The following is a 22,787-nucleotide window of genomic DNA, read 5'->3' on the forward strand; positions in this document are numbered from 1 at the left end:
CCCCCGCAACGGTGGCCAAGATCCAATCATCGCTTGTTGGTTCAGTAAAGGATCTATTCTTTATAGAAGTGCGGACTAGAGGTCAAAGGAAGAACATCCTCTCATGGTACAACAGGCAGTGTATAGATGCCAAACTAGCCTTAATAGAGACAATAAAGTCTAAAGACAGTACTCGGGTTGGAACCTTGAGGGCTACTTTTAGAAACGCCATTAACAATGCAAAAAACGATTGGGTCTTGGCAAAATAGGATCCAGGCCACTTAGCGTAAGGACTCCAAAACATTTTGGAAGATAGTCTCTTATGGGAATTGTGAGGGCAGAGCCAATACAGTGCATAATATCGCTGCTGAAGTATGGAATGAGCATTATCAGTCCCTGTATGGTATGCATGAAGAGAAGGGTGTACATGAGGGAAATGATGTTGCTTCCTTAAATAGGGAATTGTCTTCCTTTGGTTTGAATGATTATCCTATGGTAACATTGATGGAAGTGCATAGGGCCATTCATAAGATTGCCCCTTACCAGACCCATGGCATTGATAAAATTCCTGGGGATCTGTCTTTCCCAACCTGAGGTCTGGGGTCCATATTTGTGTGTGATCCAGAATACCATTATAGAGGGAATAGCTATCCCCAAACCATGGGCCTAGGCAGAAATTATACCTGTGTATATGAAGGGTTCCCCCACTGCTACTAGGAAATTAGACATACCAGTTCGATAGATACTAGGTAAAAAGTTCTCTAGGGTATTACTGGAATGATTACAGGAGCGGATGGATGATCATAAGGTCCTTAGCCCTTTCCAAGCAGGATTCAGGCAACAAACATCTAATGTAGACCAGGTTTTTAGGCTGCAACTTCTATACTGGAAAAACGTCATTCTGAAGGGTGGCAGCCTTTATTTAATATTTGTAGATCTAAAGTCAGCTTTTGACTTAGTGCTGAGAGTTATGCTTTGGGCAGTGCTGATGGAAATGGAGGTCCCTCCTTATCTGTGCCAAACAGTTAAAAGACTCCATGAGAAGAACTTTGTCCAAGTTCGATGTGTGAAATTAGAGGAGCTTTCGGAACCCTTTACTATTAGTAGAAAAGTCCGGCAAGGATGTGTGTTTTTCCAGGCCCTATTTTGTCTGTATTAAACAAAGTTGACAACAATGATGCCCCCAGTATTAATTGTAATAAAGTTCCGGCATTGATGTATGCGGAGGATACTCTCCTTCTTTCAAAATCTCCAAAGGATTTTGGATAATTGTAATACCTTTTGCAAGCTAAGGGGCTTAGAAATTATCGTCACTAAGACAATATTTATCGTCTTTAATTAATATATCTCTCTTATATATATATATATATATATATATATATATTCATATTCATCACCAAAATTGCCCTGCAAACAAGCCCGCACTCCAAAACAGGTGAGTTGAAACCAGCAACTTTTATTTATAGATGAAGCAGGCATTTTAGTCCGTGTTCTCCTTTTGAATCTGCCTGACGCGTTTCAAAGATAGCAATCCTCTTTTTCAAAGGCAATACGAAGTTCCAAAGTCTTTCCTGCCACAAAACCGCTTTCGCTGTTAAGGATTTTCAAAACGCTCCTGCATGGCTTTCACTTCATTAGCTCATTAAGCTCCGGTGTGTCTTTGCAAGGCATTACGGTATTTGTAGTCTTTAGGCACTTTCTACCATCCAATGGGTTTAATGCAACTTCGAAAATTATTAAAATTGAAGAACAGCCCTCCAGTGGGCAAAGGCTAAAAGTCCTGCTTCCATCAACCTTAAATGCCTGTGTTGCCCATATCAACCTGGCATAATTCCAAATCAGGGTCCCTCATTTTAGGGCGGTGCGTTGGCTTCACGGCTGGACCTGCCGTGTAAAATCTTCACCAAAATTGCCCTGCAGTAAACCCATTGGATGGTAGAAAGTGCCTAAAGACTACAAATACCGTAATGCCTTGCAAAGACACACCGGAGCTTAATGAGCTAATGAAGTGAAAGCCATGCAGGAGCGTTTTGAAAATCCTTAACAGCGAAAGCGGTTTTGTGGCAGGAAAGACTTTGGAACTTCGTATTGCCTTTGAAAAAGAGGATTGCTATCTTTGAAACGCGTCAGGCAGATTCAAAAGGAGAACACGGACTAAAATGCCTGCTTCATCTATAAATAAAAGTTGCTGGATTCAACTCACCTGTTTTGGAGTGCGGGCTTGTTTGCAGGGCAATTTTGGTGAAGATGAATATATATATATATATATATATATATATATATATATATATATATATATATATATATATATATATATATATATATATATATATATATATATATATATATATATATATATATATATATATATATATATATATATATATATATATATATATAAAAAATCTACTGGCGGTCGCTAGTAGATAGTTATAGTTAGGACCGTGTTTCCATAGCAAATCTCAAAATTCTATTTTGAATAACTTTGGCGCCGGTTGACGAATCTTCGCGAAATTTTCAAAACTAATGGGGCGCTCCGCTCAGCTCCTACCCTTAAAGTCTCGGGGGGATTTGTCAAGCGGGGGCCGAGAAAAAAGGGGGGTCCCAAAACGCGTTTTCCCCATGCATTTTCCCATAGGACCTTTAGTCGAAGGTACAGCCCGAACGGCTGAACAGAATTACTTGAAATTTGGCAGAGAGGTAGTCCTCAGGTCAGGGATGTGCCTTTTGCATATATGGAGTCAATCTGTTCAGTAGTTCCTGAGCAAATTGCAGTTAAAAGCACATACAGATCTATAGCCGCGCACCGTGCGCGCACCCTAACGTGCGCAAGCGTAATTCTGATTGGTTGTTACATGTCAGTCAACGTTCGAATCGGTCGAAATCAGGAAGTGTCGGCTGCCATTTTGTTTGTTTTCAGTGCGAGAGTGGAAAAGGAAGGTGGCGAATGTGAAAAGGGGGCAGGGTAGAGAGTTCCTGACCCCCTAGCCTTTGTCAGGGGGTCCCTGAAGGGCCCCGAAGGCAGAAAAAAACATTTAATTTTTTTTTTTTAAAACAATCGCCGGGGTGCGCGCACGGTGAAAAACCATAAAAAATAAAATAATTTTTTTTTTAATACGTAGTTTATTGAAAAATAAATATATAAAAAAAATAATAACACATACATAACTTAGCATTTAAAAAACCGTACAAATTCACTGAAAAAACCATAGGTTTCACACACGTTATAGTTAGGAATTAGCATTTAAAAAACCTTGCAAATTCACTTAAAAAACCATAGGTTTCACACATGTTATAGTTAGGTGGATATTTCACTCGTAAAAAAACAATGAAATTCCACCGTTATAGTTAGTTCAGATAACTATAACTCGCGCCACTCTATCGCAAGGATGATGTCATCAGTGATGTCAAGAGTGATGCCACTGACCATGTCATGAGTGATGTACTATGTGACGTCATCAGCAGTTTATTGTGGGCGCGCAAGTTATAGTTACCTGATCTAACTATAACGTGGAATTTCATTGGTTTTTTACGAGTGAAATGTACAGCTAACTATAACATGTGTGAAACCTATGGTTTTTTAAGTGAATATATATATATATACACACACACACATACATATATACACATACATATATATATACACACATATATATATATATATACACACATATATACATATATATATATATATATATATATATATATATATACACATATACATATATATATATATATATATATTATCTACTGGCGGTCGCCAGTAGATAGTTATAGTTAGGACCGTGTTTCCATAGGAAATCCGCAACATTCTATTTGGAATAACTTTGGCGCCGGTCGACGAATCCTCGCGAAATTTTCAAAACTAATGGGGCGCTACGCTCCGCTCCTACCCTGAAAGTCTCGGGGGGATTCGTCAAGCGGGGGCTGAGAAAAAAGGGGGGTCCCAAAACGCGTTTTCCCCATGCATTTTTCCAAGCCCGAACGGCTGAACAGAATTACTTGAAATTTGGCAGAGGTAGTCCTCAGGTCAAGGATGTGCCTTTTGTAGGTCTGGTGTAAATCTGTTCAGTAGGTCCTGAGAAAATAGCATTTAAATCAATATATATATCTGTAAGCGCGCTCCGTGCGCTTACCGTACGCGTACGGTGCCGTGCGCAAGCTCAATTCTGATTGGTGGTTACATGACTGTAAACATTCGAATCGGTCGAAATCAGGAAGTGTCGGCCGCCATTTTCTGTCTCTCGCACTGAGAAACAAAGGTGGGGAACGTGAAACGGGGGCAACGAAGAGAGTTGCAGACCCCCTAGTGTTTGTCAGGGGGTCCAAGAAGGACCCAAAAGTACAAAAAATAAATGTAATAATTTTAAAAAAAAATCGCGGGGTACGCGTACGGTAAGCTTACCGTACGCGCACGGCAAAAAAAATAAAAGATAAAAAATAAAGAAGTAACAATCACATTTATTAAATAAATTAAAGGACCCACAAGGGAGAAAAAAACAAATGTTACTGGGTAAAAAAAGGCGAGGCGCGCACGGCATGGACTGCGCAACGTGGGCGCTCGGTGCGCTTTGCACCGAGCCCCCACAGCGCGCGCACGGAGCGTGCAGCGCACCGTGCGCGCAGGGTGTGCGCATAGTGAAAAACCAGAAAAAAAAAAAAAAAAAAAATACATAACTTAGCATTTAAAAAACCGTACAAATTCACTGAAAAAACCATAGGTTTCACACACGTTATAGTTAGGAATTATCATTTACAAAACCTTGCAAATTCACTTAAAAAACCATAGGTTTCACACGTTATAGTTAGCTGTACATTTCATTTGTAAAAAACCAATGAAATTCCACGTTATAGTTAGATCAGGTAAATATAACTTGCGCGACCGCAATCCACAATGTGTAATTTCAGATGTCATCATTGATGTCATGAGTGATGTCACTGACCATGTCATGAGTGATGTACTATGTGACGTCATCAGCAGTTTATTGTGGGCGCGCAAGTTATAGTTACCTGATCTAACTATAACGTGGAATTTCATTGGTTTTTTACGAGTGAAATGTACAGCTAACTATAACATGTGTGAAACCTATGGTTTTTTAAGTGAATATATATATACATATATATATATATATATATATATATATATATATATACATATACATATATGTATATATATATATATATATATATATATCAATAACAGTCGGGTCCTTCCGGGATCCAAGCCCTCGTCAGGTGGTGCGCTGTCCGGCGAACCCACCGCCGGATAATCCAATTACCAGTATAAAGAAACGAAAAACGCACTCTCGAAGGTCAGTCTTTTTAATCACAAATCGCTACGCGTTTCGACACAACTTGTGTCTTGGTCTATGGTATGAATGTAGTGGAGGAATTGGCAGTTCATCTTGGGGACTAAATATGTATTGGAGCTTTAGTGCTGTTGCTCTTGGTAACTTATGATGTCAGCATATGCTTTATTTTTTCTTATTTTTTTTGCATTTTGTGAATCCGTGGACTGTTGAAAAGATATGAAATGATATCGAAGCTTTAGCCGATTCACAGCGTAATCATAGACATTCAGTTTAGGCACCAGTAAGGCCGATATACGGCGGAATGGTTCAAGATGTTTTATTTCTTTTTCTCAATATGAGGAAATGAAATTTAAAACACATCGTGAAGACATTAAATATGTAATGCTTTTCACATATCCTACATTGATATTAACGATGAGGATTTGAGTATTTTAAAACTACACTCTAATATGGCGCCGTATACTGAAATGGAATAGTCCTTTGTTGATTTTTATGCTTCAGTATGTCACGTGATTCACGTGACGTAATTTAAAGTATGCCGCTTCCTGGCAAGTTTAATGAAAACATTCGACTAAGTCATAGCCGAAACGCGTCATGTTTTTCATGCTTTCCGTGGCTGGTATGAATTCAAGGATTTGAAAGACTGCAGAAGTTCCCGTTGAGTGCTTTTCTGAATCCGTAAAAGAGGAGGAGTGAGCGCGTATATATATATATATATATTGCACCATCGATCAGACTCTCAGACTCAGGGGACTGCTCTATAAGTAAAGGGCTTTCACTTATTTCTTTTGGGAAAGGAGAAGTGTCTGCTGAATTGCACTGAGTTACCTTGCAAGGATCTGGATTGATCTTTCTAGCACTGAGGGCCTGTATTGCAGCTATACATGAAGACAGTTTTAATGATGACTTTGCTTTAGCACTGAGTGGAGTGTCACAAATGGCATCAGTTTCAGTATATATATATATATATATATACACACACACACACACACACACACACACACACGCTTAAGAAAGGTTAAAGTAATGTTATAATTAAGAGACTTTGTCAGTGACAACATTAACGTTTTGAACTAAAAAGTAAAAACAATCAAATTCACCAGTTATAGTTAGCAGAGCCAACTATGACCACACATATTCCAGCACTCATGAAAAGTTCTACGACATCAATCATGACATCACTGATGAGAGCTCCAACAACAGCAAGGAACTCTTGTGGTTGTGTAGTCAATCACAACTGAGGAATGTTAGTGTTTTTGTTTTTTAGACTTTGGATCTTACATAAGATCACTTACACCGAAGTTTATTTTGATTCTCAAAGCTTTACTACACTTTAAAAAGAGCCACAAACAGGAAATATATCTCCATGGCTTAAGCCAAAATACAGAGAGGCAAATTAAAACATTAGATATAAAAGGCATATAAAGTAATTAAGAAAATGTGAATGGTTTGAAAAATTGGCTGGATCCATACAAAAGGATTTTCAAAAATGTGGTTGAAAAAATGTGAAATCAAAGTGGAATAACTGTTATATCTAACAATATCAATCACTAAATGTGCCCCAGTTATACTTATAGACACTTCTCCTTGTTTCAACTTCAAAACATCACCGTTTTAGACTTAGATAATGGGGTCAACTGAAGTTTTTGAGGGCTGTTTTTTGCTTTTCTTATTCATGGTTAGTTGGTGACCTACATAGACAAATATAACTGGCCCTAAAGACTGTGTGTAAGTTAATGATTGTAGCGACCAATATAGATATACACTTATATGTGCACACATATGAGCATTGGCAAAAATACTTATTTGAGCCCTTATTAAAAGTAATTATTGCAGCAAAAACAATAATTAGGGTTTAAACTACTAAGGTTTTCAAATAACAGCTATAAATACGTATCGCCTTTATCCAAAAAGAATATAAGACAGGAGAACATCACAAGGCATCCTCCTCACATGTTTCAATATGTAAATTAAAAATATACTGTACTTGTCCACTTGTATCAGCCGAATGCTGGAAGTGCGTAGCTAAGGTGGTCTCATCTTGGAAAACATCATTACACTCCAAGCACTTCAGATTATGCCTGCAAAGTCTGGAAGGATCCTCCTCTAAAGGCATAGCAGGGATAATGGGTGCATTGTGAGGGGCAGATATTACTGTACTATTGGTACCAGACTGGATCTTCACTGCTGAAGGTGCCCCAATCCCGGCAGGACTTTGAAGAAGGGATGTGGTGCTCGCTGGGGCAGTACTGAAAGTTAGGAATGTAGATGCAATCATCTGATCCAATGGGACGGGTTTTAGAATCAAGTGAGAGCACTGCATGACAACACCTTTTTCCTTATGTCCTCGTGCATGGGAGAGAAGACTGCATTTGTTATAGAAAACCAGATTTTTGGTGCAGTGGTTACACGTTACTTCAATCCGTACACTCCGTCGGTCATAATGCTGCATCAGACTTTTTTCAAGGGCAAAAGAATCCCCACATTCCAAACACTTGTAACCACGTGGAGGCAGGGTGATGCCGGAATTGGCAGGGGGGTTCAGATTTGGGGTGTAAATGGGGACAGGGTTGACACTACTAAGGACCTTATTGAATGCTTCCACTACAGAACTTTGTGACGATGCCACCACTTGAACTCTGCCTATCTTTTTAGAGGGCTGTGTAACTAATTGTGAAACAAGTGTCTGTTTTAATTGTTGCTGAGGTTTGGTTAGTACTTGGCGAAGTTCAGAGGTGGATTGAACACCTTGAGGCAAAAGGTTTAGGTTGGCAAGATGGACGGTCTTTGGCACAAGTTTAGCGCTGGCAATGCTTGCCGCTGGCACCACAACAGTCTGTTGTTGTATAGCACTGGCAGCTTTAATTATGGCATTGCTGGCACTCTGGACAGAAGCAGCAGATATCACCGTTGCTTTCACCGTAGTGTTATTAGCAAGCTTTAAATTAATCACTTGTGATCCTGCGGTTTTCACTGCTGAAACGGGAAGGAAGGCAGTAGCCACAGGCTTGATGGTAACTTGCTTCGGAGTGAGGTCTGTATTCGTGACAGATGGTGACTGAAGGGATGATCTACTCGGAGAAGGAGAAAGGCCATTGGCAGATGATGGAGAAGATAAAAGTGATGTAACGATCATTGAGGGGCTATGCTCTGGAGTCTTTTTCCCACAATCCTGTTCGAATTCAGGCAATACTCTTGTTACTGTTCTCTTAATTTCTCCAGATGAAGTTTTAATAGTTTTTATGCGGACCTTTGGGATTGCTGGAGTTGAGCCCGCAGGAGAAGATGGAGAGCCTTTGCTGCTGATCTCACTAGAAACACTCCTGGGACTGTCCAGTTGCTTTGCATGCAGTTTATTAGCACCATCGATCAGACTCTCAGACTCAGGGGACTGCTCTATAAGTAAAGGGCTTTCACTTATTTCTTTTGGGAAAGGAGAAGTATCTGCTGAATTGCACTGAGTTACCTTGCAAGGATCTGGATTGATCTTTCTAGCACTGAGGGCCTGTATTGCAGCTATACATGAAGACAGTTTTAATGATGACTTTGCTTTGGCACTGAGTGGAGTGTCACAAATGGCATCAGTTTCATTTTTTTCTGTTCTTGACGAGTCTTCTAGTACCACATTATCAAGTGACTTGTCAGAATCGTCGTTAAAGAGCTTATCTTCCAATTGTCCAACTTTGAACGGTTCACAGTCACTAAGTCCAATAGAGTTTGTTTCTGTTTCTGGCCCATTTAATGTACTGCTGTGCATACGAATTGGATAAGAAATGCTACTTTTATTCAAAGTTTCCCTACCAATGGCCTTCAGCCTATCATACTCCTGCTGTGAAAACGATCTTGTCAACATGCTTGCACGAAAGCCTGATCGGATATCATCTTTATCCGGAGGATCGACCACTTCAATCTTTTCATCCTCTTCAAATTCTTCAGCACTTGAAATGGGGCTAAACTGGTTAAAAACAGAGTTCTTGAGTATACCTTCAGATGCTGCCCCCAAACCTTTCATAGACGATATTCCCTCCCGATTAAAACGCTCTAGATTTGACACAGTGAGAAACCCATTGTGCAGCCCATTACTGGTGGAATGATGAACATCCTTTTCTGCTCCATCTGAGTCGATCCGTATGTTTTTGACAATCACACTTACACCAACATCTGAGGATGATGGAGCATGGGAGTCCTCATCTGGATGAACATGGTGTTTCATATGGTTTTCATGATCATCGTGCTCCGACTCAATAGCCGCCTTCGGGTCGACCATGTCAGGGATGTCGAAGGCAGCAAGGAGGTCATCAAAATCTGGTGTCTTCATATCGCCCATGATTGTGAATTTAAGCTGCAAGTCTGTGAAATAAACAGAAACATGTTTGAGTTTAGGAATTACAGACATTGTAAAAGAATGCAAGAATCAACAAAGCTCTCCATGACAGAGACCACATTGCAATCACATGTTCGAAAGAATCTTAATATGACGCATACTACACCTACCTATTACATAATACTATCATGTCTATCTGATGCAACAAAGCAAAACAGGTCACCCACGCTCAAATTTGGTATATAGTATGTCGGTTTTACAAGTACTATGAAAGTACCATAAAACGGTTGCTTACTTAAACGTGGATTGCAATTTCACTAATATTCATACACCTTGATCGAAAAACAAATAAATAAAACATTTTACAATGAAAAATCATTACTAGGGCAATGAGTTTTAAGATCACACTAAAGCCTGTGCAGGAAAGTAGTCACACTGGGGACCAAAAACAAATTAATACATCCTGCCCGATTCATGCAAATTAATTAAACGTATGCTACACAAAGGTTACACCCTCCATTACCAGGTCTTAAATCAAGTCACAATATAACCAATCTTATACAGATGTAAACTGCAAAAGCTGATAGAAGCAGTCCTATATTGATAAGAATTATGAAAACAGTTCAATTGTGTCCAATTCTATTATTAATTTATGCAAGTACTAAATGCATTGCACAAAAGTAAGCATGTCTAGGGTTGGAAATTATACTGTGTTTTTAATTTTAATGTTCTTATTCTGTCCACTCCAAAGCAGTTTCCTGGCATGTCTTCCCTTTCTGCACATGCAATAGGAAAAGCATTGTAACGGATACCCTCTCTCATACTTTTTAAGCGCACACAAACCTCAAACAATAAGATACAGCTGAGACTTGCTGCATAATAGACACAGTAAAGCAGACAATGTGGGAATCTGGGCATAGCTGCAAACCGGAAACCACACTGAGCATCATCACCTCCAGAGGAAACTGCTGCCACTATGAAGTCCATCCACTCAGGGGCCCCATCAGACACCTGTCCCACCATGTCTACTCCAGAGGACTGTAGCCCGTCAGCGCCATGCTCACACCCATTCTGAATGCCTCAACCTCTGCCACGACCTTCCTAGATACTAGGAAACACACACTGTCCTACCAATGCTCAAGAAATCCTCAGATGCCCTTACAACGCTCGCCAACTACAGAACGATCTCCTTGCTACAATTCCCAGCCAAGGTATTAAAGAAAAATCACACCCTACCGAATAGGCCAATGACCATCGGGTTCTCAACACACCTTAATCTAGGCTTCACACGCAGCTACAACACGGAAACTGCCCTCATCACCTTCTTGGAAACGCGTAATTGCGCACAGGAGACACAGCGGCCCTCATACTCCTGGATCTCTCTGCAACGTTTGACACAGTCTCCCACCCTATTCCCATCCAACACCTACACAACATCTGAATCCAACGGGACATAGTCCGATAGATCTGCTCCTTCCTGACTGGAAGGACTCAGTCATTAAGCCTTGCACTGTACACCTCGAAGGCCCTCGACCTCATCTGCCGAGTTCCACACAAAACCTCCATGAGCCCGATCCGCTTCAACACATACAAGATCGCTCTAGCTAGCATCATCTGCTCTGGTGACATTAACCTCCTCTCCTACATGTACGACACGTGACTCATTCTCTACCTCATGGACAAGACACCCATTACCTGGATCAAGTTCATACCTTCATGGCTGAATTCGCCGAATGGATTGGGAAAAATTGCCTAAACCTGAACACTGACCAGCATAAAATTGTGATCTTCTGGATGAGCACATCACTGTGAGACTCCACCTGTTGGTCAATAGAGCACCGAGTGACAACGCCAAGAACCTCAGGATCATCATTGACCGCAAACCCTACATTACCGACCAAGTCAATGCTGTCACGGTCTCATGCGTGCATACCCTGAAGATGCTGAGGAAGATTTTCATATGGCTCACGATAAGCACCCGAAGAACCAGCAAACGTGCCCTGGTCACAAGCAAGCTTGACTATAGGAACACTATCTATGCGAGGATTAAAACAAAAATAACCAGAAGGCTGCCAGAATCATACTCAACCTCCCATGCTGCACTCACATCACACCACATCTGAGAGAGCTCTACTGGTTCCCCATTCACAAACCGGCACAATTCAAACTCCACAACCACACTTCCAAAACTAAATAACACTGGCCCAACATACTTCGAATCTGTTTTCACAACCCCCCCCCCCCCCAGACAACTTTGTTCATACTGACTTCTAGTTGAACAAATGTCACGCATACAGAAACCAGGATCCCACTGTCGAGCCTTCTCCCCCATTGCTCCTAAAGCGTGGAATGACCTGCTGCTGCGCATAAGAGCTTCCTCCTCACTTCTTGAATTACGCAACAAAGCTGAAGACCTTGCATTTCGAGTGCTTCCACTGGGCCATAGGTGTAACTAGACTCACACCTGCTCAGCGCCAGGCTACCCTCCTGGGTGATAGTGCTCTCTACAAATCTGCATTACATAACCAATATGTAGCCTTTACGCCCGCTTTTTTTCTTATCATATTTCTTTATTAGGGGTTAATATAATACAGGGAAGAAGGGTACAAGAAACAAAATACCTGGAATAATCAAGCATTGCAAAAGAGGTAAAGCACATGGCAGAGAACATATGTGCAGCCCGTGGGGACCAGTATTCGTGGGGACAACGTCAGGGCTCAGCCACGCTGCTTTGGTATAACCCATTGGGAACAGCAGAAAAAAGCCTAGGTGAAGTGGAACAGGGCAGAGGGGTGGATGGGGTGTTTGGGGAGTGGGGTTCTGCAGTCCTCGGGGGAAGGAAGTAGACGGTACCGAGAGGAAAGAAAAGAGGAAGCAGGCAGAGAGGGAGGGCTAATGACAGAAAAGGAGGGGGAGAGGGAGAGAGAAGGGGCGAGCAGGGAAGCAGATTCCCACAAGAGCCAGGGGAGGCCAGAAGGTCAAGGGAGGGCAGCGGTATAGTTTTCAGTCCACTCACCAAGGGCTGGCAACACCCTACGCCCTCCGTCCTGGGGGGTGGGGGGGAAGGTGTCCAAGTGAGGAGGAAGTTCTTCACCTTGCCTACAAACTACAGATGACCTACTCATACAAGGCCGTCTGGAACATGGCAGAGAGCCAATCATCGTGAAATGGGGTTATGTGTGATCACCAGTTGTGGAGGATGCTACTCCGCCATCTTCACACCACATGAACCTGACCCCACAGTCTTCACCATGCAGTTAAGTATCACATAGGTAAATATATAATGTTGCTATTTGGTAAGTAGTGGTTTTGTTAGTGCTACAGGTGGTGGTCAGGAATTGAACTTTCAAAGTTATAAAACCATTTTCTCACTGACCTTGTTTAACATGAAAACGTTAGTGTGGCAAGGTTTGTGTTCACTAAGAGGAAGAAGTGCATACTTTCTCGACCACGGACACTGCTAGCTTGCTAGATAAAGCTAAGACCAAGTAGAGCACTTTATGTAATGATTTTCTATGGCATTAGAATTTCTATAGCACTCTCCTACCTTTTGCTGAGGAGCCAACAAGTTAGTTTAATAGTTATTCCATTTATGGTGCATCTAAGGGATTAGGAAGGACATCAATGTTGTGTTTAGTGCATGAGGCTTGGTCCTTTAGCTCTTTTAAGAACATATTCCACAGCCTGAAAACTTATACTGGCAAAATAGAATTCCAACCTAAGCAGAGTTTTTGAAAAGGGAGGAATTATCAGCAATGGAGTCAAACTCGACCTGAGAATTTTCTGTTGGTTCTGTTAAAATCGTTTTTTCAAACTGTTGGAGGGTTGGTTTTATGCAACACAGAGTGCAATAAATAAGATTTTACTTGTGACTGGTAACTAGTGGAGAGCCTTAAGCGCATGCAATATCATAAACAAACTGGTTGAGGGAGGTCATGGGATCTGCTTAATTTTTATCTGGCCCTGGACCAGGATGCATGCCTAGTGAGGATTGGGAAATTCATGAACTGTTCGAGGACTTCAAGAATCCTTTGCTTGGGGGAGGAGCCAAGATGGCGACCGGAGCAGACGCTTGAGCGCCCGGCTCCGTCGGCCCTTGGCCTCGGACTATCATCCTGATTCCTATCCTCGCCGATTTTCGAGGTGCAACGTGTGCGACGATGCGCTGACCGCGCCGCCGCTTTCCCGGAGTCTTAGCCCGCCCGGACGCTGGAGTTCTTGGTGCTTTTGTTCTCCGCACTGGACCCCTGCTCTATTGTGGCCTTGGCCGGCCCCCTGGAAGCTCCGCAGTTACCGGACCCGCTAGCGTACACCTGAGCCCCGAGGTCCCGGTCCCACCTCACACCACGGACTGTCGCCGGATGAGCCGGGGGAGGGACGCCCGGACACCTCCTGCACCCCGCACCGGATGGGCTGGAGCTATAGGGTAAGCCCCGGTGCGGCGGGTCTCCTGCCCCGTTCTGTGGACCGCGCTGTGGGAGGCTGCAGACCCCCTTCTTCTATTGCCTAGTCGGCTGCAAAGAGAACCCGAGGGAAGGGCAGCGACTGTTGGCTTTTCCCTGCTGCGGCGCAGACCTGAGGGGAATTGCCTCCTTGCTAAGACCCCCCCCCCTGGCCACTGTACCGTTCTGCGGTAAAACATGGCGTTGATTGCCTGCTCGCGGCTGGGGGATGCTACTCCGGTCTCGCCCGCTGCCCGCTTCGCCCTCCCTCTACCAGACATCAGCTCCACAGTGCCGTCCCGGATTGCTACCGATGTGGGGGCGCAGCCTCCGCTGACATGCGGCTCCGTTCTGGCTGCCCTACGGGACTTTCGTCTACAAATGTGTCTTGGCTTGCAAGCGCTGAGTGAGCGGTTTGACTCCGTACTGTCGGCTGCGGGTCGTGAGCACCCCGTTTGTCATCAACAAGGCGTGGGTCTGCCAGTGCTTTTGTCCTCTTGCGGGGACGCAATGGCTGTTTATGATCGTGCTACACTGGTGCCTGCATCTGGCTTTACCGGCACCCAGGATCAATCGCTCTCCAGCTCAATTGCGGATACTTTGTCTCCCCGTTCATTGTTGCCTGCTTCGTTGTTGCCTGCCTCACCGTGCCCGCAAGAGTATCCAGCAGAGCGACACCTGACGTCCTCGAGGAACCGTTCATGGTGGCCTACTGCTTCTTTTCTGTGGAACTCCTGTACTTTACATGCCAGGTCTGGACTTTATGTGGTGCACAAGGGGACCTCTATAGATGGTCGGCGGCCATTTTGTGACTCTACTTTACCATCTTCTCCCAAGCGGCCATATTGTCTTTGTCTGCACGGGGTGCGGGGCCTTCATGTAGGGGCTGGTGTAATCTTAAGCCCGCGATCGGGCCAGGGCTGAACTGATTTATATCGCCATGGTCTCACGGATGGGCTGGACTGGATTGGAACTGTTTGCATATGTTGTGCGCACTCGTCGCGGTTTTGTTCGCCTTCATTTAAATTGTTGTGACACGTTATCTTCACACGACCGCTTTTGGCGTAGTGGGTTCTCAGTGTGTGGAGGCCATAGCTGGCCGATGGTTTCGGGCGCCCTGGGGTAACGTAGGCTCCTCCCCACTTACCTCTTTGTTCTCTTATTTTTCTTTACTCTATTCCTACTTTCTCTCTTGTCTATATTTCGGGTTCATTGGGCGACAGGCACTATGCTGGGGGGGGGGGGTAGGCCGTAGCCTCCGCATTGGTGTAGGGTGGGGGGGTAATTCACTGTTTCTACTTAGTTCTATGGGCCTTTTTCTTTTATGTTTCTGCGCTATACTTGTTTCGATTCGGGGTCCGGGTGTGGGGTGGATTGAGTGGGGGCGGCTCTGGAGGGGTGCATATTTACTCATGTGACTATCCTGTTATATAACTGCATCGCCTCACTGCCTGAGATTTTCCTTCCATGACCGTTTTAATGATGCTGCTGCTCTCCCGTGTGGTGAAGCTATTTAGCGGACTCGAATCTCCTTGGTTCTTATTCTTTACTGATTTTTCCCTGATAAAATTATTTTGAAAACCTTAAAATTAACCTTCACTTCTCCTCCCCCTGGTGTCAAGGATCTCTCCAGTGTATACCTCATGACTCGTTGCTAATCTTGACCGTGGATGCGCAGGGGATGTAATGTTTGTATCTGTGCTTAACCGTACCGTGGCCGGCCTGACGGTTGTAGGCCCGTATTTGTTCTTTTCATATGCACAAATAAAGGTTTAAAAAAAATAAATAAATAAATAAAATAAAAAAAGAATCCTTTGCTTGTGAAAATTAAATCTGTGGGACCCCCTTCCTGGTTTAACTGTCCCTGCAGAGTTGCCATGCTTGCATTTATCTCCTCAATTAAGTCACAGGACAGAAGAATGATGCACGTTAGGAGGGTGGCATATAAAAACGTTTTGTCAGTAACGCAAAGTAAGAATGGGACCAAGGGAAATGGGAGGGTTAACTTGCTGCCGCAAAGAAGGGCAGCCATTTATCTTTTTGGATGCTAGTGGCCACTGGGGGTAATGAGGGAGGTACCCTCATTGAAAATAACATTGCTGAAGATGCATGGGTAAGACACTTTTCCGGTCTGTCCTCGCTGATGGCAGGAGACAGTGCTTTACCAACAGTCGAGATGGGCTCCCTTATGGCAGGCTTAAGGGAAGCGTCTGGCAGTGATGCGTAAACCCTTATCTCAAGTCAGGAACAAGCATGGCTAATTAAGAAGACTGTCCCTAACAAAGCGACAGTGACTGACAAAATCCCTAGCGATTTGTGTCTGGCCGAGTCCGACATGTGGGGCCCATATTCTGTGCTATTATTCAATGCTATTATGAAAGGGAGGCCCATTCCTCCATCCTGGGAGGGGGCCAAAATCATACCAATTCACAACAAGCATTTGCAATGCAATAGGTCTCGCATTTACGTGCGTTTCAGCTTTTGGCATTGTAAATGACAATGTATTTTATTAATGTTTTGGTTTGTAAAACAAATAAAGGCATTGTCATTTGCAATGCTAATAGCTTAAACTCTCGCAAAGGCGAGACCTATTGCATTGCAAATGCTTGTTTATTTCTGTATTGGGGTGCATGGCAAAGCTTCTTGAGACAGTGGGACAAGGTGCAGTGGCTAGGGTTACCATATATCCTCGTCATTCATCCATTAATTCACTCAGTGAGTATCAAAGGTTCTCACAGATCTCGTTTTGTGCATTTTTTACGAGCAGTTTGTGCTGTTTTGCATTTCTCTCTTTGCGCTCTGATGATACCCGTTTTCTGAGGTTTATAATGGGACAAGCAGAAGTACATGTAGCAGAATACAGAAACAATGGTGGGACTGGGTGAGATGCCCACATCTGGCATGGATAGGTGTCACGTGTGCCAAAGACTGATGTGGTACCTCCAGACCCTCCAAGCGACGATAACTCTCTGACTTGAGCCTCTCGCCTTCAGCAATAAATGGATGAGTGCACAACGGGCTGCCGTTAAAGGGACCACGGCTGGCTGAATGTGCCATGGTAGCGATGGCCATAGTCCGCCTTCATGTGGGTAGGAAAAGTTCACATATTCACCCAACGAAGACAACAATTTTAGTTCAAGAACACTGGAGCACCGGCCATACCTGACACGGGACCCTCCTGAGCTCTGTACCCATACACTATAACACAACTGATCTATTTAATTCTAATCACATAACACCAGTAGTTGTAGTCTATTGCAATTGTGCGGCAATGGAGGCAGACTGTACCAAATTATACAGCATTAAAATGCAAACTAGGCGGCATAGTGCACATTCTGCTGCAGCGGTATTCGGCTATTTTGTTTTGAATTGTGTAGCACTGTAGGCAGACTTGATTAAATTATGTGGCAAAGAAAAGAAAATTGGGCAGCATAATGCACACTCGCTAATTGGGCTATATATTTTTTCAACACACATTCATACTGTGAGCGCATTTAATCTAACTAATACCAACTTAACTCTTTAATACAGTAAACATCAACTGAAAGGTGGCCAGTTGACCTTTGAAATGCAATGCCGTTGCAAAACCACATGTGTATTTTTTGGTAACTTTTAATCCGTTTGAATAACTTTTTTTTTGCTGAAATCTGCAATTATGAAGCAGGTAGTGATTTTGTTGGCAAGTGCATTAAATGCATAATTGTGTAGGAAAGGCATTGGCAGCAGAATCGCATAATTCCAACGGCCAGGGTTCTAACTCGGGTACAATGAGAGGCACACCCCGCTCCCCTTTGAATGCCTGTCGACCTGGCTACGGCTGCTGCGACCTTTATCTACATACAAAGTATTCCCTGTGGAGCTACCAAATGCTTCCAGCTCTCTTTAGATCTGAAGTCTACGCCAAGGCGTACAGATCGGTGCACAATTTATTCCTGTAAAAATAAATATTAAATACATAATCAGGTTTACTTCAGATCTCACAGGCCGTCAGTGGTGCGCTGGGACTGAGTCACAGCAAAGTATGCATAAGTAAGGCCAGATGTATGCGTTTAAGGAGTAATACCTAAGCAGTCCAATTTAAAATTGTCAATTAGCTCCAAAAATAAAAACCTCTAGATTTACGAGTACAAAATACGACTCCAATGCGATCAGTTTGAAACTATGAACAATGTGATATTTCTAAATATAAAACGTCCTCGTGTCTATAAAGTGCAATAACAGGTGTATCTCTAATCCAACTCAGTTGAACTCTTTTTATCCACATTAGATTGATGAAGGGCTGGGTTACCCCACCTAGATTATGTAAAGATGACCTGTTGGACGCACACAAAATTCTACAGCAGTGGCATTAACCCGCTAAGCAACCTTCCTCCATAATCAGAATAATCCGAATCGGAGAAGAGAAACAGGAAGACGTGAAAGAAGTCAGAGGCGAGACCAGGGGTCCGTCGACTGCAGGGGTTCAGCAATCAGCACCTGAGGGTCCTCACCTCCTTGCTGAGGGGGTGCTCCATCCGCAGCAGGGTCCTACAGCATGAGCAGGGTGGCGAGCAGGCAGGCACAGACTGGCCCCCTCATGGCTTCAGAGGCTGTAGAGTCGGCAGTAGAGTGGCGGGAGACAGAGGTGGCCCAAAGGTCACGTGAGCAGCGCCGGAGAGGGGGCATCCATGCCTGCTCATAACAAGCCCTGGTACCTGGGCTACTCCTGCGGAGAGTCGGACATCTAGATAAGTCGGGCTCAGGTGGAAGGGTCGCCGCTGAGGGGAGTCGGTGCAGCTTCACAGGTCGGGCTCATGTGCCATAGTCACAGCTTCAGGAGTCCTGTCCGAAGTACCGGCGTCGCAGATGAAGGAAGTAAAGCATGTGCAGTTTCTAAAGTCAGCCACAGCATATCGGGCCATGGAGAAGAGCGAACCATTAACTTCCGAGGCTAACCAAGCATGGTGTACCGAACTGTAACTGCCTGGCTTCACATAGAAAGAAATGCTCAGCGGCAAGAAATGCATAGCGGTATGTAAAACAAGACAAGCCCGCCGGAGCGTGGCGCGCGCGCTTGGCGGGGGAGCGCATTCCAGGCGGGGGAGCGGACCCTTTGAAGTATGATGCCGAGGGCGCCAGTGGGCTGAAGCGCTTCCCTAAACGGATTGCATGGCGGCACGATGCACGTGATTGTGCGCGTGCTCGCCATGCAATACACTTTTGGGAGCACTTTTGGGAGCCCCTTTACTAGAGTCTCGCATAGCGATTGCGTGAACGCAATAGCTAGGCGAGACCTAAAAAGGGTCTCTCTTCTACCAACAAACTACAGACCGATTAGTCCTATTGATACTATGCAAAAACAGTTTAGCACAGGTAATCTAGAAAGGCTGTAGGAGAGGATAGTGGCCAAGGATATTCTAATTCCCCTGCAAGCAGGCTTCCGTGGCCGAACGCCCACCATGGATCAAGTATGTGGGCCCCAGTTATTATTTTGGAAAATTGTTGTCCTAGAGTGTGGTAGATTATTTATGGTGTTTGTAGTCTTGCAATCTGCTTTTTATTTGGTGCCTAGACATACCTTGTGACAAGTGCTAGCCGATATGAGAGTCCCACCGTACCTCCTTGCAATTACGGAGAGGCTCAATTATCAGAATTTCTCCCAGGTCTCATGTGGCCAGCTGGGAGAAGTGATCGAGCCATTTCCAGTCAACAGAAGTGTTAGACAGGGCTGCGTTCTTGCCCCAACTCTCTTCACACTGTATGTCAATGACCTGGTTGCCTGTTTCAACATGTGTGAGAAAGACACTCCAAGATTTGCCAACATGCCGGTACCTGTCCTAATGTTTGCAGATTATATGCTTCTCTTATCTAAATCACTGACTTCAGAAAAGAATTCAGAAAATCTGAGATGAATTTAGTAGTTTCTGCATGCTGAGGGGTTTGGAAATGAATGTGGCAAAAACAAAATGTGTGTAACCAGTGTCGCTCAACGAGACCTTATCCTTCAATGGAAGAGATCCCCTTAGAACAGGTTCAAACCTTTGAATATCTTTCGATTACTGTTAATGAGCAACTGGATTGGAAAGCACTTATCTTTTTTTCTATTTAACTGTTTTTATTATTTTCATAAAAGTACAGCATACACATTAACTTTGTTTGCAAGTTTATCACAGTGCAATCAACAGAAGGTATTGTCACATTTTCTTAATTTATCCAACATGGTGTTGTAGATACCCCGTCCATTCCCCTACTACGTCCCCCCGCTCTCCCTGCGGTGTTTTATGTTTAAATTGGTGTCATCCCCTGTTACTCCCCCCTCTAGGAGCCCGAAGTATCCCATCCAGGGACCCCATATATTTTTTTTTACTTCTTGGGCATCCACAGGCTTGTATTTCGTTTTTTCTCCTGCCATATGTAAGTCCATCCCTCTCCATTCAAGTAGTGTGGGTGGGTCAGGCATCCCCCAATGATGTGTCATGTCTTGTTTGGCTACTACCAGACCTAAATTTGGTAACAGTAGTTTGGCTCTGGGGAGGTCTATTTCTGTAGGTACTCCCAGTATTACGAATATGGGGTCCATAGGTACCGTTTCACCCAATATTTTGCTGAGTTCTTTCTTTATGGTACTCCAACAGTCTTGTATCGCTGAGCATTCCCATAGTGTACATATAAAGGTACCCCCCTCATTTTTGCATTGGCAGAACTCAGTTGTGTCTGCCCTTCCCATTTTATATAAACATGCCCTGTCATAATATGCCCTGTGTAGTATTTTAAATTGTATTAGGCAGAGGAGTGACTTGATGGCCACCTTGCGTGGATGCATCAGCGCTGCCTCCCATTCAAGGTCATCCATGGTTCCCATCTCCACTTCCCACTTTGCCATCAATTTTATCAGATTGTCTGGCTTATTAGTTATGAGAGTTTTATGTGTCCACAAGACAGCCTTTTCGCTGATTTCTCCCATGAGCAATCTTCCTTCTTGTGGAGCATACTCTGGGATATTCTCCGTGTCCACCCCTTGAGTCCTCCAGGTGAGAGCCACCTGTATATACCTGTAGTGTTGGTTCTGGTGTAACTCATATTTCCTCTGTAGTGTAGCGAAAGTAGTAAGTTACTTACCCTCTAATATATCCCCTAGTTTTGATATGTCCAGCATATTTCACCTCTTAAAACCCTTTAATTTGGCGAATTCTCGCAATTTCGCCCCTTCCCACAGTGGTCTTTCTTTTGTTACTCGATCATTCTATCATCTGCTTTTCTGCCCTCTTCCATTCATTTACAGTCACTTGTGTAGCTTCGAGCAGTTGCTTCATGCCTTTACCTCCATATAGATAATGTGTATGTGGGCGTCTTAAATTGATTTTGTTCCAGCGCATATATTTTACAATAACACTATATAGGTTACGGTTAAGACTTTCTGTTTTATTTGCAGAAACATACATACCCAAGTATCTTAAGGACAGCACATATCTTTAAGCGTAGACTCAAACTGGAACATCATATTTGAGGGCTGACGAAAGTCGATCGGGGCTCATTTTTTAGACCAATTTCCCCAGTGTTTCAAATTTATACTCACCAAGCACTTGGATCTGCACTATATGTTGCAGAACTTTGGGGTCATAAGACTGTTATGCCCTGGAGATCTCAGAGAATCGATTTCTGAGGCAGCTGCTGAGACTTTCAGTCAATACCCCGTTGCTTCCCATGAGGTTGGATTTAGGGCTCAGGCCAATTTCCTAGGGGATTGCGGTCAGACCTCTACTGTCCTGGAGAAGAGTCTGGGCAACCCCCGAGTTGTATTCCTATCGCCAAAGGCTGGAGGAGATACTCAATATCCCTGGGTCAGGTGATCTTCCCTGGATCAAATATGCCAAAGAGACCCTGAGGAGGATGGGGACTGAAAGGCTGTGAGATGACCCCCCCTCAGTAACCTAATGGCAAGGCCAGCCCTAGGCTCCTTGACAGATTATTTTCTACAGATGAATGAGGATTTTAAAGTAGAGCAGTTTTTAGATGAACTAGAAACTGCCTTGGCCAGGAAGCTCTACATGTAATTCAGATATAATACCCTGCCTTTGTGTTTGTTCACTGTAAATTGGGCACAATGCACTAGAGCATTAGAGTGGCTTGCCCGTCCTGTGGAAAACAATCAGTGGTACATGCCTTCTTTTTTTGTCCAGAGTACAGTAAGGCCAGGGCAAAATGGTTAATTCCAATATGCAGGAACTTGGGAACCACTCAGCACACATAGCCAATACATAGCATTTGCTGTCTCATAGTATCTACATACAACGTAGCAAATTAGGCACAAAACGCAGTTCTACACCAGCTACCCATAGAGTTACAGAGGTTGAGCAATCATACTGCTAGCTGTACATTATAACTGGCACATTATTCTCCTTGTGATGATGGAGTCCCAGACACTCTTAAATAGCCTCCATGTTTTAGCTTGTTCTGTATCCTGCTGATAACTTATATTCCAATTAGCACATTACACACCTTATGGTGATGGAGTGCCAGATACCTATAAATTGTCCCCATTCGTTAATGTGTTCTGTATTTTATTACGTATTCAATTTTATTTTTGTGCAGTATATAATTTTACTGGTTCTTTCTTGGTAATAGATGGTTTCTAATGACCGAGTGCATTTTTTACAATGTTTTATACTGCTTCAGTGATTATATCGATTTTATTTGTTCTTTTATGGCAAACCGCCGTAACAGAGTATGGACTTGTAATTACAGATTTAG

The 22,787-nt window shown here is 43.5% G+C and overlaps 1 protein-coding gene across 2 annotated transcripts in view; it reads right to left on the reverse strand.

The window, feature by feature from the left end:
* ZNF532 (zinc finger protein 532) overlaps nucleotides 1-22,787 on the reverse strand; it is a 368,986-nt gene that overhangs the window by 173,869 nt on the left and 172,330 nt on the right. For both annotated transcript variants that reach the window (XM_085630431.1, XM_085630440.1), the window contains exon 3: nucleotides 7,279-9,641. In XM_085630431.1, coding sequence (XP_085486557.1) covers nucleotides 7,279-9,641 — 2,363 coding nt within the window. The remainder of the gene's footprint in view (nucleotides 1-7,278; nucleotides 9,642-22,787) is intronic.

Source organism: Triturus cristatus, chromosome 2_1, assembly GCF_964204655.1.
Source record: "Triturus cristatus chromosome 2_1, aTriCri1.1, whole genome shotgun sequence".
Lineage (NCBI taxonomy): Eukaryota > Metazoa > Chordata > Amphibia > Caudata > Salamandridae > Triturus > Triturus cristatus.